Source organism: Prionailurus viverrinus, chromosome D3 (genome assembly GCF_022837055.1).
Source record: "Prionailurus viverrinus isolate Anna chromosome D3, UM_Priviv_1.0, whole genome shotgun sequence".
Taxonomy (NCBI): domain Eukaryota; kingdom Metazoa; phylum Chordata; class Mammalia; order Carnivora; family Felidae; genus Prionailurus; species Prionailurus viverrinus.
Window position 1 is genome coordinate 18531420 of NC_062572.1, and position 13164 is coordinate 18544583.

At 46.1% G+C, this 13164-nt stretch overlaps 1 protein-coding gene and 1 non-coding gene across 2 annotated transcripts in view; both read left to right on the forward strand.

Annotated features, from left to right (window-relative positions):
* The first annotated feature begins 275 nt into the window (after window positions 1-275).
* LOC125149772 (U4 spliceosomal RNA) lies at window positions 276-414 on the forward strand. The gene has a single exon (XR_007146058.1). It is a non-coding gene; the product is annotated as a U4 spliceosomal RNA (small nuclear RNA).
* Window positions 415-1821: 1407 nt separating this feature from the next.
* MYO1H (myosin IH) overlaps window positions 1822-13164 on the forward strand; it is a 45950-nt gene continuing 34607 nt past the window's right edge. The window contains exons 1-8 of the mRNA XM_047827188.1: window positions 1822-1980; window positions 4254-4369; window positions 5418-5616; window positions 6502-6582; window positions 8860-9039; window positions 11280-11378; window positions 12608-12721; window positions 13063-13134. Coding sequence (XP_047683144.1) covers window positions 1855-1980; window positions 4254-4369; window positions 5418-5616; window positions 6502-6582; window positions 8860-9039; window positions 11280-11378; window positions 12608-12721; window positions 13063-13134 — 987 coding nt within the window. The 5' untranslated portion in view covers window positions 1822-1854. The remainder of the gene's footprint in view (window positions 1981-4253; window positions 4370-5417; window positions 5617-6501; window positions 6583-8859; window positions 9040-11279; window positions 11379-12607; window positions 12722-13062; window positions 13135-13164) is intronic.

A 13164-nucleotide genomic window follows, 5' to 3' on the forward strand; every position in this document is an offset into this window, starting at 1 on the left:
GATCCCGACCTGAGCCAAAATCAAGCAGTGGGCGCTCAACCGACTGAGCCACCCAGGTGCCCTGATACATAAAAAAAAGTTTTATATAGAGTTTTGTATATATGTTTATATGTTATATAGATATGTGTCTTATATATAGTTTTATATATAAACGTATACTGTATAATATAGAGATATATAGAAGTTTTACATATAGTTTTATACATACAAGTTTATATAATATATAGATATGTGGAAGTTTTACATTTAGTTTTACACATATAAAAGTTCAAGTAAGCTTTGCGCAGTGGCAGTATCATAGCCAATGAGGTTTATCCGAGGCGCGATTATTACTCATTAAAAGTTCAAGTAATAGAAATGTATTAAAATATGAACATATATTTTATATGTATTACACTACATTATTTTATAATATATAAGTATATGTATCATGAAGTAGGGTTGAAATGGATTTACCTCATTATGATACCTAGCTATTCCTGTGCTATTAGTTGAAAAGATTTTCCCTTTTTGCACTGACTTGTTTTGGTACCTTTGTTAAAAATCAGTTGACACAGTGGGCTTGATTACTCCCGGCGAAGATGCGTGAGTCCTCTAGCTTTGTTTTCCTTTGTCGAGACTGTTTCAGCTATTCCAGATCCTCTGTGTATCCAAAGGTGTCCGTTGTCAATTTCCTGTCCCATGCTCAGATTCATCCTTCAGGACCTGCCCTAGGATAACCGACCTCCTTGAGCGTTGCTCCTTGCATCCTGGTCACTAGAGGGCGCTGGAGGGACGCTGCACTAGCCAGAGGTTTCTCTTCCTGGCTCCCTTTGCTAGGTTTTGCTGCTGCTTTTCAGCGGCAGTAGCCTGCACAGGGGTACATGGTGACCCATGCACTAACCATGTGCCCAGAGCACGGTCCGTCAGCCCCCCAGTAGCCTGGGCCTGGTGATCACCTTGTGGCGATCCTCCCAACGCAGAGCTCACACGCTCCAGGCCACCTCCTATGGCGGTGCCCCCCCACCTCTCTCTCTGTACCCTCCAGTCTCCAGCCTCAGCTTGCCCCAGACCTGGAGAGCTGTTTCCCACAGCCCTCCTGACTCAGGCAGTGCTGCACCAGGCCCGCTGCCCAGCGCCGATCGGACTCCCTTTGCCCACCTGTGTCCCTCACGGACACCGTCTAGGGACAGTGGACCAGCTCTGCCCCCTGGTATCCCGCCAAGATTCTCCACCTTCCAGTGAGCTGCGACGACTCCTTTTCCAGGGAGGTCTGAAGCCCAGCCTTGGAGAGAGGACCCTTCCGGGGTGTCCTGCCTTGAGTGTTCCTCTGTAACAAGAAATTCCCATTGCAGCCAAATTCCTCACTCATGTCAGAATTACACAGCAAGCTGAGGTAACTGATGCTTAGTAAGGGATGGTCAAGAAAGACTCTGGGGCCGGGCTGTCTAGGTTCATATCCTGGCCGTGCCTTTTGGCAGAACTTGGACGTGCTTTATAGTGTCTCTGTCCTCAGTTTCCTCATCTGTTAAATAGGCACGGCAAAAGCATTTACTTCCTAGCCTCAGCACTAGGGCCAAAGAAAATAGAGGCCAAGTATTTAGCGTGGTACCTAGCAGTCACTGCTCGGTTGCCGTCAGCTGCTGCCGTTACCGTTACTGCTTTTATTACCATCCCCTTGTATCCCTAACCAGATCGTAAACCCTTAACAAAGAGAGCCTAATGTGATCTCGGCGCTCCACTGTCCCCAGGGGATCTCGCTGTTGCCGTCTTCGTCTTCGAGGAGCAATAGGGGCTGCAGAATAAGCAAGCTGCTGACGAATGTTCTGTTTGCCGCAGAAAGAAGAAGTGAGGAGGAAGCACATTCGTCTGCACATGGAAAGCACGCTGACCGCCCGGGACAAGGTTGGGGTGCAGGATTTTGTGCTGTTGGATGCCTACACCAGCGAATCTGCTTTTCTGGACAACCTTCGAAAGCGTTTCAGCGAGAACCTCATCTATGTAATGTCACCTGTTCCTCAGCTGTTTCCCTAGACTGGTGGTTCCCCTCCTGCCTGTCTTCACAGCCTTGAGGATAGTGAGCACTATCTCTCCATTAGATCAGCCTTTAAAGAGAGGGGTGAAGGGACCACTGCCAGATGCACCCCGATCCTGGCTTCCAGTGACAAAGACCCAGCTTAAACGGGCGTAAGCCATAAGACAGAATCTATTGACCCTTGTCACCGTAGGGTCCAGAAATAGATCTAGGGTCTAGGGTGATGAGTCTTGAAGAGCCTCGAGGGCTCTTTCCCACCTCTCTGCTCGATTTTGCAAAGGTCTCTTTCTGGGGCGGACTCTATGCAAGGGGGCAAGGGGGCTGGGTAGCCGACAGCCGGACCAGGCTGATGTTGGTAGACAAGAGAGCGATTCCTCCCGGAGACACAGACATTGGTTGGCTCTGATTGGCCCATCTCGGGTCATTGCTTACCTCTGAACCAATCCCCACAGCTGAAGTGAGGAATATTCTGATTGGCCAGGCTATTTACCCAGGCCCAGCCCAGGAGGTGAGGATTTAGGCCAGTGTGCACCTTACCGTTCGATGCGGGCTGCCAGCCGGAGAAGGTTCCTCAAAGGAATCTGCCGGAAGGAGGGGATCGAGATGCCAGACTGGCAAATATAAGAGATGTCGACCGCATCCCATAAATCTCCAAGGGTCAAGGTTGCCACACATGGCCGGACCTGTTCTTAGGTTTGTCTGGTTGCTTCTAGTGGTGGTCAGTTTTTATTAAGTTCCCCATTTCTCACCGCACCTTGATTTGATTGGTCAAATTTCAGGTAGATTGTTGTAGGGCAAACTCCACAGCGTCTCTGTGTGTTTTTAAACTTAATTAACTTTATTGAGATTTTTATTAGCTGTTGCTAAGAGTAAATTAGACCATGAAAAGCGATATAACAATATTTGCCTTGTAGCTGTTTTGTTTTTAATGGCGCCATGACTTAATCTGTATGTCGAAACCAAGGTTACCGGGAGAAATAAGCAATGGGAATTCTTAGAGTATGTATTTTTGATTGAAGTAGATTTTATGTATAAGCCAAGGAGAAAGAGTGCGGTATGGAGAAGTATAAGTGGGATGATAGGATCATCATGAATAAATCATTTCCGGTTTGAACAGATTTCAGAAACTACGTTCTACCCTGGAAGATTTCTACTGGTGGAAGCCGTGCACAATTTTAGACAAAATATGGTACTCTCATCTGTTCTAGTTCTCTTTTCGACTTTGTTCTAGAGGTTAGAAATATCCGTTAGAATGATTTTAGCCAAGGCATAAACTTGAGAACCTCCAATATCGAGGCTCTGGAATGAAACCCAGTAACAAACCCAGAATTTGAAAACTCCAGATGTATTTCCAGAGGAGCCCAGGCATGTCTTTGTTTTCTGTTTAAGAGGGTGAGAGCTTTGGTCATTCCTAAGTGTATTCCAAGAAGCGTTTACGTTAGTGGTTCTGTTACAATCACGAGTGTGTGAGGAACTTGACCAGTAATAGAATGCAACATTGCAACCCAGGGAAATACGTGCCAGCAGGTGGGAATGTTGGCCCAGCTGGAGACAGCTGGGATGCCTATCTTCCCTGCTTTCACCCAATGGCCGGAGAGACCTCTCTGAAACATCAACGTGGGTCAGATTGTGGTGCTCTCTTCGTGAAGCTCTCCATTTTACATTTACAGTGTGAGGCAAGTATTACTTATCAGTAGGGAGAGCGGTGTCTCCACCACACGCTGCATTTGGAATAAACCCCCGGTTCTTCATGCCCTGGGGGATCCGAACTTGCTCCATCTCGGACTCCGAGTCTTAGCGTCTTCCGTTCCCCCCTTCCTCGCTGACCTCCAGGGCAGCCAGCCTGCCCACCCTGGACCCCTCAGCCTGACCTGCCCTTTCCTGCCTACTTTTTTTTCATCATTCAAGTTTCAGCTCGGAGTCACCTCCTTAAAGAAGACTTCCCCAAGCCCACGAGCTAAGGTGGCCTTCCTTGGTCACTCCCTCTCTCATTACCCTATGTGTACCTTTCTTATCATTCTAATTGAAGCATTCTGGAACCCTTGGGTTGGTTGTCTGCCCCTTCCCCCAGACATGTGCACACGCGTGTAAGCTCCAGGACAGCAGGGACACCACCTGTCTTATTTATTGTTTTATATCCCATGAAATGAACACATGGGGATCATAGCATGTGATGGTCTCTCACTGTAGCCCTTTGCACCCCACAATTCCTCACTAGTGCTTTGGTCCATTCTTCTAGACCTATATTGGGACTCTCCTTGTATCTGTGAATCCATACCAGGAGCTTGGAATCTACACTATGAGCCAGATGGAACTTTATCAAGGGGTCAATTTCTTTGAACTGCCACCACATGTGTAAGTAGTACATATGGGGGGTCATCAGTAGTATTTTTCTCTCTTCCTCTTTTTTCCTTTTCCCTCTCTCCCTCTTTCCTATCCATCTATCCATCCATTCACCCCATCCATCCATCCATCCATCCATCCATCCATCCATCCATCCATATCTTTGATGCATCCTCATTAGGTTCTGTACCTCACTTAAACTCCTGCCTTCTTGATAAATGTCTTTCAACACAATAGAAAGCATCAGATCCTTGTCAAGTCTCAGTTTAAATATCCCGAGAGGTGGCATCTTTTGTTAACTGCTAAGAGCTCTAAGAGCGTGGCTGGAGAGGGGTCTTTTCTGGGAAGAGGTTTGCTGTAGCGCCATCTACTGGTGTCTGAGTATCATGGCGGCAAAAGGAGCCTCCCGTTAGTAGCGGTCCCGCAGATCCGTAGTTCAAGCAATTTCCTGTCTGATCTATATGTCTCGGTACTCTTACTACACTACATCTTGAAGGAAAGAGGAAACTTGGGATCTCGTTATAGCTATTAAGTGTTTAAAATATTCAGACAAGATGTTATTTCTACCTGCAGTTAATAGAATGTCTCTTGGGGATATATATAATTTAGAATCTGGCTTATTCTCATATGAAATGTTGACGGGGGCGCCTTGGCAGCTCAGTCGGTTGAGTATCTGGCTCATGATTTTGGCTCAGGTCGCGATCTCACGTTCACGGGTTCAAGCCCCCATGTCAGGCTTTGCAACGACAGGCTGGAGCCTGCTTGGGATTCTCTCCCTCTCTCTCTGCCCCTCCCTTGCTCACTCGCGGGCGCACGCTCTCTCTCTCAAAATAAATAAAAAATGTCCATGGTTGCTCAACTTGTCCATTTTAACTCTGTTATCTGAGTTTTGATTTCTGGTACATTTTATCTCTGATCAGTCAATGGGTCCTGGTGAGCGTTTGATATCTGAGCTCAGTGTCCTTGTACCACAGTCTGGATGTGGTTTCCCGGAGGCGGGGTTCTTGGTCCTTCTGCTGTGGTGGGCATTACACACAGCCCCTTCCCGCTCCTTCTCCAGCTACGCCATAGCTGACAACGCTTACCGCATGATGTGCTCTGAGCTAACTAACCACTTCATCCTCATTTCTGGAGAGAGCGGGGCAGGGAAAACGGAGGCCTCCAAGAAGATTCTCCAGTATTTTGCCGTGACCTGCCCAATGACCGAGTCACTACAAATAGCCCGTGACAGACTGCTGCTCTCCAATCCAGTGCTGGAGGTAAGTGATCTTTGAGGACCTGTGGAGGGGAGTTCTAGGGAGGTCAATTAAGTAAGAAGAATCTTCTGCCTGTGCAGGACAGTCCAAATGGGCAGATCGCTGTCTGGGAGTTAAGCAGAAAGGTCTCAAGGGAAATACTGTGCTTAAGGGCATAACCTTGAAGTCCGGCAAGCATGGACGCTAATCCCAGGGCAGCCACGCCTCAGCAAGCTTTAGCAAACCACTGCATATCCCAGATTCTGTTTCCCTATCTGTGGAATGGGTCTACTCATAGTTCCCACCTCCTAGGAGTTTCTGAGGATAAAACCAGATGAATGCATAAAAAGCACACAGCAGAATTAGTAAGCACTAAAGTCGTGCTCTCTTATTAATATCTTTCTTATTTAATTGAAATTATTTGGATGATTATTGCAATTCACTGACTTGCTGTTTGATTTTGAACAAGCAATTCTGTGTTTTTGTCGCCCTTCATGTTAAAGGTATTTGTGGTTGAAGGAATTTTCCCCATAGACCTATGGGCTGAACAATTTACCTCTCTGATAGAAAAGAGGGTCTGGTAATGGGGGCCATGAACTCTGTCTTCTAGAACAGCAGGGGCCTAGGGGCCTCTATAGCTCTCCCTCGTCAGTCCTAGATTGGATGCTAGAGAGATCTTTTTGTCCTTTCCTCTCGCTCTATCCTCAGTATTTGGCATCAAATTCTCTGTCCTTCGTGGTTCCTTCTTAGAAGATAAAGTATGGCTTTAATCCCTGGCTCCCCCTCCCTCCCCCATTTTCATAATTGTGGCGTTTGGGGTTAGGAATCTGATGAGCTTGGTGAGCTTAAAAGACCAGGCATGACAGTTTGGTTCAGCCTGTCCCTGTCTCTCTCGCTTTGTATTGCAAGGCTTTTGGAAATGCCAAAACACTCCGGAATGACAACTCCAGCAGATTTGGAAAATACATGGACATCCAGTTTGACTATAAGGTACACTGAAGTTCCTATTACTGGTTCATGGGGACCCCTTAGCCTGCCAGTGACAGAAACCTGACCCGAGGTCCCTTAGGGGAGAAAGGGCTCTATTGGCTCAAATAACTAACAACTCCAGGATTAGCACCATTTTGGGAAATGCAAACAAAGACCTCAATGAGATACCATTGTATACTTTCTGGGTGAGCAAAAATTAAGAAGTCTGATCACACCAGCTATTGGTGAAGATGTGGATAATTAGGAACTTTTCCACATTGCCGGTGGGGCTCACACTGGCGCGACCCACTTGGAAAACAACATTATTATCTTGTGAAGTTGAAATCACGTCATCTAAGGTGGAGCCATTCCGCTCTTGGAGATTGGCAAGCCTGCCCCCAAGAGCCCTGCTCATGATGGTAAAAAGGTCTGGAAACAGTCAACACATCTGGAGAGGGCTGAGTGTCCATCGACAGGAGAATGGTTAAATGGTGGGATGTTCACCCAATGAACGGTCACGTAACAGCAAGAGCAAGTGAATGAAGCTACACGTAACATGGTCAAGTCTTAGGAAAGTCTGACGTGTCAGCCATTTCTTATAAAGCTTGAGAATAACCACATGGAAACGATGTACTGTGTGGGCGCGCATAATTATATGGCATGGGTTGGCAGATGTTTTTTGGATAGGGCCAGATAGTCAATATTTCAGACTCTGTGGACCATAGGGTTTCCGTCACAACCACTCAGCTCTGCTGCCGTGGCATGGAGGCAACCGGAGACAGTGTATGATGAGTATTGTTGTATGTTCACAGAATTTAAATGGGGCCCGTGCAAGTGGGAAGGGTCGACAGAGTTCTCAAGGACGTAGAACTCCAGGGGACAAACTATCCCTTAGACTGGAGGACAGTTGTTGCTTGAGGGTTAGTGTAGTGATAACAGACTGGCTCAAGGTTTTCCAGAAGCCGGTACATGGACGTCTGGTGAAGTGCGCCCAGACTTTGAAAAAAAAAAAAAATTGAATAGTTGTGTCTGTTTTTGAACTCCTTATTGAAATTCAACACATCTACTGAAAAGGAAGCAAGGCATGAGTCCAGTTTAATGAATTTTTACCTATCTCCTGTGACAACTGGCACTCAGATCAAGATGTAACAATTTCTAGCACCTAGAAGATTGTCCTACCCTTCTCTGACAGTATCTGCCCTCCCAACTGTTACCAACTGTTCTTCCCTCTATAATCAGATTAATTTTGTGGGTTCTTGGGCTTCATGTATAGGAATTATATGTCCTCTTTTTTGTCTGGCTCCCTTTAATCAACACTCTGTCAGATTCATTAATGTCGCTCCATGTGGCAGTTGGTCATTTTTTGCTTATGTGACCTCATCATAATTTTTCTGTTCTCCTATCGATGGACAGTTGGGTTTCCAGTTTGGGGCTGTTGCAGATAGCGCTCTGAACATCCTTGCAACATGTCTTTGAGTAGATATTAGCATCCACTTATGTTGGGCACATACCCAGAGGTGGCATTGTTGGGTTCTTACCAGGAATGTTATGATAATTAACGATGGGTCCAGTTACCAGCAGGGTTCTCTGAACCCTTGAAAGCATCTGGTATCGTCAGTCCTTTTAGATTTGAGACGTTCTGGTGGAGTAGAGTGGTTTCCCAGTGTGATTTATGTTTGTATCTCCCTGATGATTAGTAAAGTCTTGATAACTGGCCAATTAAAAAGTCTGTGTTAAAGCCTTTTGCCCACTTTTAATTAGGCTGTTTTTCTCATGTTGATTTGCAGGAGTTCTATATATGTTCTGGAACCCAAATCCCTTACTGGATATATTCTTAAAAACAAAACAGTGTGATACATAAAGATATGTAAACAGGCCAGTAGACTGGAGTGGAGTCTACAAAGGCCTCCACATGTGATATGATTGCCTGGCTTATGACCAAAGCACCACTGTGATCCAATAGGGAAGCGATTGCCTTTCCAATAAATGGTGCTGATCAATCTGAAATCCATGTGACTAAAAAGACCTTTGACCCTCTACCTCACTCCATACCCAAGAATTCAGTAGTGATCAACCACAGTCCTAAATGCGACTGGTAAAATGATCACGCTTCTAGACAGAAGCGTAGAAAATCCTTCTCATGACCTCAGGGTAGGCAAAAATATTTGTAAACAGAGCCCAGAAAACACTAAGCATAGAAGAAGAATCATTTGAATTCAGAATTTCTGTTCCTCAGAAGACACCAGTGAGAAGGCGGCTCAGTTCTCGTCATTGGGCATTTTTTGTTCTGTTCTGAAGGGCATTCCCGTAGGCGGGCATATCATCAGTTACCTGATAGAAAAGTCTCGAGTCGTCTATCAAAACCAGGGCGAGAGGAACTTCCACATCTTCTACCAGCTGCTGGAGGGAGGCGAAGAGGAACTCCTTGCTTACCTTGGACTTGAGCGGGACCCCCAGCTGTATAAATACCTCTCACAGGTCAGAAGGACCAGTACCTGGCTGGGGCGCCCTTTGGTGGCAGGGATGAAGGGAGTTACTGGGGGCTTCTATGGGATGGCCAAGAACTTTCTCATTACCATTCTGGAGATATCCTATCGACTGGTTTCTTGCCACTTATCATAACCCCTTTGTCTATGCCTGACAGATCATCTTGGTAAAGTAACCAATCTCTAGGTGAGTGGTTCTCAGCCCTGGCTGAAATTAGAATCACCTGAGGGGATTTGTCAACACACACACACACACACACACACACACACACGCACACGCACACAAAATCTAAAGATTCCAGTCTAATTGGTCTGAGGTGGGACCTGGACATCAAGGCTGTGTTAAACACTCCCCTGTGATTCTGGATAATTAAGTGAATCCCTGGTGATTCTAATACACAGCAGAAGTGAGAACTACCGGTCTGGGTGTGATAGTAACTCACTGCCCGTCCGTGTCCACAACTTGTGCTGCTCCCTTCTGCTTTCCAGAACTAGTTTGGAAAAGACTCCCCCCCCCCCCCACCCTTGCCTCCCAGTCTGAGGGTTGTTAATTGCAAAATGAATGGACTTCCTTACAGAGAGAGTTTGGGCCATTCCCGTAAGCAACCCTGGGACCCAGTGTTGAAAGATGGACTTGGAGAATTTGACTCCCACCATTAGTTTTTCTGCAGCCAGGACTAGGGTTCTAGAAGGTCCAGATTGTATAGGATCTATCACTATTTGATGTCACTGGCACCTTTTATGCCCCAAGATTTTCGGATTTTTCTCTTCTTTGCTGGGTCTGGCTTTGAATGGAGGCCACTTGGCAGAGTGCACGTGGGGCCATCATTTGAGAAAGAGAACGAGGTCTTAGGAAGTGAATCTTGTAAAAGAAAGACCAGCATTTCATAGCCCTGGTGAAAGAGTAGACATGACCGAAATGCATCTTGAAAAATGAGGCTAAATGATGAAAATAAAAGCATCCCAATCTCCTTTTGCAAATTTCGTACTAATTGTGAGAATGAAGACTAATTCGGATGTGATAAATATATATATATATTTTTTTCCTTTTTGAGAACCGAATTCTCCCCATAAAGCTGTATGGTAGCCTCACATTTGGCTTCTCACGGTATGAACAGAGAGGGTCAATTTATAAAAATATTTTAGACCTTGAATCCTTTTCCCAAGGGCTTCTCCTAACCCTTTGATAATTCAAATCATTCCCTTTTGGAATGTAGCTTGTCTTTTATCTTTGCAGATTTTTTTTTTCTGGCCAGATCTTCAGACCATTCGCCAGTATTATTTTGTTCAATTTTGTGTTGCCCCGTAACTTGGACAAACGTAGTGGCTTTACTCGCAGTATATCCGCGCTGTTTCCAAACCTCTAGGTGCCCTGGAAGGACTGACTTAAGCTGGCCCCGCCCTTGGTGGGGCAGGAGCAGATGCCATTGGTCGAACCGGGAGGGATATTTGGGAGGTTGCAGATTTAACACTGGCCAGTTCACGGGTGGATCTTTTCATGACCCAGCACCTCCGGTTTCCCCAGGCAACAAGGAAATCTGTTTAACGTGATAAATCTTCAGATAGCCAGGAATCTAGGAACACCTTGTACTACAAAAGCAAAAGAGACAAACAGACATAAACAAAACAAAACAGAAACCTCGTCCAGAATGTCTTCCCTTTAAATTGTGACATTCGGTGGTGTGTGTCTTCTTTAGAAGACAACTTGTAGAGTCAGTGGGAAGTCTCATCACCTCTCTGCTAGTGATTGTATCCGTATCACCTTCATTTCTCTAAATGCCAAACTCTTCTTGAATGAGTGTCTCCTACCTCGTCCCTCACGGCAGTTTCTGCTGGAGGTTGTGATTGCGTCGAGATTGTTATCTGAATTTCAGGGCTTGTCCTCTCCCTGCATTTTTTAGCAGGTGTTTACTGAGACAAACATCTTCAGTTTACTGGACAAATAAGACAAGGAAAACAATTAAAAAAAAATACTTGAAGAGATATACCACTAATGTGTACCTTTGAAAGTTTTCCCGGGACAGAGATTCCAAATAAATTTGAAAAAGGCAACAGCCGGCAAATCATGCTGTGCTAGACGATGAGATAAAACCTGGCTTTTTCTAATCAGAACATTCTAGAACTAGCTCTTGCGTGTTTGGCGAGAAAACCACTTTGATTCAAGAACAGGTGTGGGCATGCCTAACTGTCCTTGTGGAAATGACGCGAAGCAACCCGATTCTGTGTTAACAGGGTCATTGTGCCAAAGAGTCGTCTATTAATGACAAGAACGACTGGAAAACTGTTTCCAGTGCCTTTTCTGTCATCGATTTTACTGAAGATGACCTCGAGGTATGAGCCCTGTGGTCACAGCTGCCGGTATGGTCTGGGGTTGACGAAACAATCCTGGTATCTTGGTGACCGCCCAGTAGGGTTGCCAGACTCAGCAAATAAAAATACAGGATGCTTAGTTACATGTGAATTTCAGATAAGCTTGTCCCAATGAGATAAACTTCTACGAAAAACTTAGTCCTTGCTTATCTGGGATTGAAATGTTACCTGGGCGTTCTGCATTTCATCAGACCTAAGATTTCCCAATGCGGTGAGCAAGGAGGAGATTTTGTTTCTTCTTCCTCTCACATCCAATCTCAAATATATTCTTAATAATTTTTATTTATTTTTGAGAGACGGGGGTGGGGGGGTGGGGGATGGACAGAGGATCCGAAGCAGGATCTGTGCTGACAGAGGATAGCCCAGCTCAGACTCTGAACGGTGAGATCATGACCTGAGCCGAAGTCAGACGCTCAACCACTTAAGCCATCCAGATGCCCCAAAATCAAATCTCAGATATTTACATGCTCCGGATCTACAGGATTACTGTTTATTTACACTTCTATTTTTGAACAAACTGGAGAAGATTGTAGGATGTATGAACATTCTGTTTTTACATCTTTTTCTGTTTTTCTTTTTGATGGTTAAAACTCTTGCTCTTTCAAGGACTAGAATTATACTTTAAAATATATTTAGGGGCACCTGGGTGGCTCAGTCGGTTGAGCGTCCGACTTTGGCTCAGGTCGTGATCTCACAGTTCGTGGGTTCAAGCCCCACATGGGGCTCGCTGCTGTCGGCCCGGAGCCGGCTTTGGACCCGCTGTCTCCCTCTCTCTCTGCCCCTCGCCTGGTTGCACCCTCTCAAAAATAAATAATACATTAAAAAATAAAATATTATACATTGATATAATATATATCTATATGTATCTGGGATCATGCTATTTGCATATGAAATGGTCTGTTAGCGGGAAGGGGATGGGGAGGATCCAGAAATAGAAGTGTCCTGTGCTGGAGATGGAAGGAGGTATCTTCCCCCTTCCTCTGCTGAGGTTCTTTTATCCTCCTTCCCGTAACATCTGAGGTGGGTAAGAAGCTGATTCCTGGGGCGGGGGAAACTTGGCTCCGTGAGCTCTGAGCTCGGGCTGGAATTGGGAAGGGGCGGTTTTCCTTGGCTGTCTCCCGTGATGACGTTCATCAGCTGGGCGGCCGCCCTTCTCTCCCTGTTCTCCTCACCCTTTCCCACATTCCTAGAATCTCTTTGGAATTCTTGCCAGCGTCCTACACCTGGGGAACGTTTGTTTTGAAGAGAACCACCAAGGCTGTGCCACGATCCCAGACACCCACGAGATCAAATGGATCGCCAAGGTGACGTTCGGCTTCTGAAAAGCACGGGGAGGGCCCGGCCCTTTTCGGAGGCGGAGGGCAGGAGAGGGGAGCTGAAGGCAGCTGGAGGCCCAGGTCCCACGCGGCCAACACCGTGGCCTTCCGGCTGATACTGGCTAGGAGATTTAAAGAGCGAGGGGGGCAGGTGAGGGAGTGGGTAAAAGCCAGCTGAGTGTAAAATCGGGATGTGGTCTCTCTCGCATTTCGGTGGGATTATCCGTCAGGGTGTATGATCCTGGGCCTGGAAATGGCACCAACTCCTTGCAAATTGGCAAAAAGCAAATCTGATCGCTGATATGGCATTTTGGTTTCCATGTTTTCAGCTCCTGGGGGTCCACCCGTCCATCCTTCTGGAAGCTCTCACCCATAGAAAGATTGAAGCCAAAACTGAAGAGGTAAAAATGACACTAGATGGAAATGTGCCT